General features: G+C 32.9%; 1 protein-coding gene across 1 annotated transcript; it reads left to right on the plus strand.

Moving 5' to 3' along the window:
• The first annotated feature begins 1,643 nt into the window (after window positions 1-1,643).
• On the plus strand, window positions 1,644-2,940 carry LOC112524294 (transcription factor MYB16-like). Its single transcript, XM_025134064.1, has 4 exons — window positions 1,644-1,794; window positions 1,977-2,106; window positions 2,197-2,835; window positions 2,874-2,940. The coding sequence occupies exons 1-4, from the start codon at window positions 1,644-1,646 to the stop codon at window positions 2,938-2,940; spliced, it is 987 nt and encodes a 328-aa protein (XP_024989832.1).
• Window positions 2,941-3,557: the final 617 nt, after the last annotated feature.

A 3,557-nucleotide genomic window follows, 5' to 3' on the forward strand; every position in this document is an offset into this window, starting at 1 on the left:
TCCACATATTCTGTTCCCTAGTTATTTAAATAAAAACTGTAGCAAATTAGGGTTTTAAAGGTAGATATTTTTAGCCGTTACATCAAATCAGTATTCAACGGTAAAAAAGGGCAAACAAATTAAAATGTTTACGTGAAATTATAAATAATAATAACTTTATTAGTTCTTCAAAAAAAATATCATATGAAGATTATCAATGTGATGGTATTTACCTTAACAAATAAAAGAGTAACAGATTAGAGTCGTTAACTTTTGTATATTTCAATGAACATGAAGTGACGTAGCCAAGATTTTTGTTGAATGTGTGCATCTTTAAAGTAGATCAAAGCTTCACAAAATCGTCTGATGTGTTTTAGCCAAATTACAGCGTTTCTAAAGATTCTTTTAGTTTTTATTTATTTATTGATTTCCAGAAATTTATTAAAAAAATTGGTTGATTACAAGGGATTTTTAAAAAAATTTGGTTGATCCTAAGGAAGTTTTTCAGTTTTTGTGGTTGGTTTCGAGAGAATTTTACGATTTTTTGCTTGATTTTTAATTTTTTTTTTGGTTTTTTGTTGATGTTTTTATATTTTCTAATATTGCGAAACACTACTCAAAGTTTAGCAGCCGCACCTTTCATAAAAAAAAAATTTACTTGTAAAAATCGGTTGAATGGTTCACAGGATACCGTTCAGCAACTCAGAAGTCGCAAAATGATTATAACTTCTTCAAATTATGATAGAACGCACTTACGTTTAGTAAGGAAATTAGTAAATCATATGTAACCTATAAATTAAGTCATAATGTACCATAACCAAACCAAGTCACAAAGAAAAAAAAACCAATATTATACAAATTCAGCAATTTCTAAAATCCAAAATTACATCAAAGCTTGAAAAAGTATCTGATAGGGTCTTGTAGAAATCTATTAAGAAACTACAATTTAATAAAATGAAATTACTGTGCAACAATTCAAAAAGGTTTACCAAACAAAAGTATATTTGGTAAAATAGAGGAATCAACAAGCAAAGAGGCAATTTGGTTACAATTAGTTTCCTAATAATTAATGAATTAACAAACCACACTTTCTTTGACATTATTCATGGAGCTGCTGCATATATTCAACTTTTGCTACAAAAAGAAAATTCCAAACGATAAATTTTGATAACAATTCATGAAAGTATTTAACAATAATTAACTGACTTGGGATCATGTGACCAAGAGTTTTTCGTGAGACCCGTAAGACCAGAACATTCATAATCACAAAATTGATACCGTGCAATTTTAGACCATTAGATTATTAGCTTCTAAAGTTGATCAATGAACATAAATTATACTTACGAATCTCACGAAAAACCTTTGGTCTCACGTGAACCCAACCCTAATTAACTTGATATATATCGATTGTACTTGGTTGAAACTAAAAATTATGTTTCAAACAAAGATCTAATTAAAACCGGTAACCTAATTAGCCTTTAGGGTATCCCTAGACCAAATATACGTCTCATGAGTTGTCTGTATATTTTTGGGTACCCCGATACCGTACGTACATCAATGTGCTATCCTTTTCACGCAAACAAACAAATAAGGCCAGTAGACCAAAAAAGGCCTATTAAAAAAGGTTGCTAGTGATAGAGTTGGGACTTGGAAAAGGGATGAAAATGAGAAGGTCCAGCAGCAGTGTGAAGAAAAGCGGAAACGACAACGATGGATTGAAAAAAGGGCCATGGACGCCGGAAGAAGACCAAAAGCTATTGTCTTATATCCAACAGTTTGGGCAATGCAGTTGGCGCTCATTATCTGCTAAAGCTGGTACCAACCTAATCAACCTTCCATGCAATGCATATACGTATTTCTTTTCTCTCATGCACATGCAGCAACAGCTCATGAAGATTTGAATCCCACCACAAGATTGACCATGATTAGTTAAGGCATATTTGTAGATGTATTTTTTACTCACTTTTTAATCTTTCATTATTTTTGATAATGTGTAGGTCTCAGGAGATGTGGAAAGAGTTGTAGATTGAGGTGGAATAACTACCTCAGGCCAGATATAAAAAAGGGAAACTTCAGTTTGGAAGAAGAACGGACCATCATTCAACTCCATGCTCTTCTTGGTAACAGGTACAATATATATGTTATGGATTATCTTTGAGGCATTTTAAAGTGAATACCTTTAAAACATTTAACGGTTCATTGCACTTGCATGTTCAGGTGGTCAGCTATTGCTACTCACTTGCCAAAAAGAACAGATAGCAAGATCAAGAACCATTGGAACTCACACATCAAGAAGAGGTTGGCTAAAATGGGTATTGATCCGGTGACCCACAAGCCAAAGGTTGACACCCCACTTCACGGCTCCAACCTGAACCACATGACTCAATGGGAGGCTGCTCGGCTAGAAGCAGAGGCTAGGCTAGTTCAGCAGCCTAATAAACATCATCCTTACCAACAACCCTATCTCGTATCACCTCCTTCAACTCATGAGCTCCATAAAAGGCCCACCACAACACTACCATATTTAGAATGCCTTGATGTACTTAAAGTATGGCAAGGGATATTAAAGTCAAAGTATCTTATCCATGGAGGTCTTCAAACACTTGACTCGACATGGAGTGTCCTGAAAGACGTTCCCCTCATAAGACCCACTACACCCATGATTAACAATGTCGAAAGCAAGGGTTCATTAAATGAAGGGGCGACCACAAAATGGTATGATAAAACCGAAACCCTAATGGAGCCGTTTGAGGAATATTTCATGTGCCCTTACGATGCAAATATTACTACTGAAGACTATCCTCAAGTCAAGCCTCAAGGTTTCTTGGAAGGCTGTCTTGATCTTCCCATTAATGGTGCTGAAAATCATGAAGCAAATTAAAACAATGATGTGATGGATGGAGTAGTGTCACAAATAACTTGGTCATGAATGCATGGCCTCCAGCTTCGCCTGTGTTCTAGTAAATCGTCTAGATAGCCAAGCAATAACTGGGTTAATTTTAGAAATAGGGTCTTTTTTTTTAATTGTTTAATAAAAAGGATCGACGCTGTTTTTCTTTAATTAATAAAAATGGGTTTTTGTGTCTGTGAAATAAGACTTTACAATTATTTTATGATTTTGCATTCCTAATTTCATATTTCATATTTTCAGTTCTTCTACAAAAATGTATCCTTCTGTGAGAGAGAACGCTGCTATATTAGTTCAATATATACGTTTGAGATTGCAATACGGGTTAATGTCCTTTGTTTTATATAATTTTTATTTAATATTGTAATTAAAATCTGTTATATATAAACGTCTTTGGATTGCGAAATTGATTATTATTTTAGTTCATATTTATTTAAATTAATTATATAAAACTCATTCGAATATATATTAGAAGAGTACTCGCGTAATCTAGCGAGACACATCTCGATTTTAATGTTCTATTTTATTATTTGTCTCTGTCGAAGTTATAATACGATTTTRTGTGTTTTTAATAAAGCAGTAATGATTTTATTTTTGAATAAAATATAAATTTGAAGATATCATCAAAATTTGAAAAAAAAATATATCAATGTTAATATCAAGTCAACTA

This window comes from Cynara cardunculus (genome assembly GCF_001531365.2).
Source record: "Cynara cardunculus var. scolymus isolate 2C chromosome LG 13, CcrdV1, whole genome shotgun sequence".
NCBI classification, from domain to species: Eukaryota; Viridiplantae; Streptophyta; class Magnoliopsida; order Asterales; family Asteraceae; genus Cynara; species Cynara cardunculus.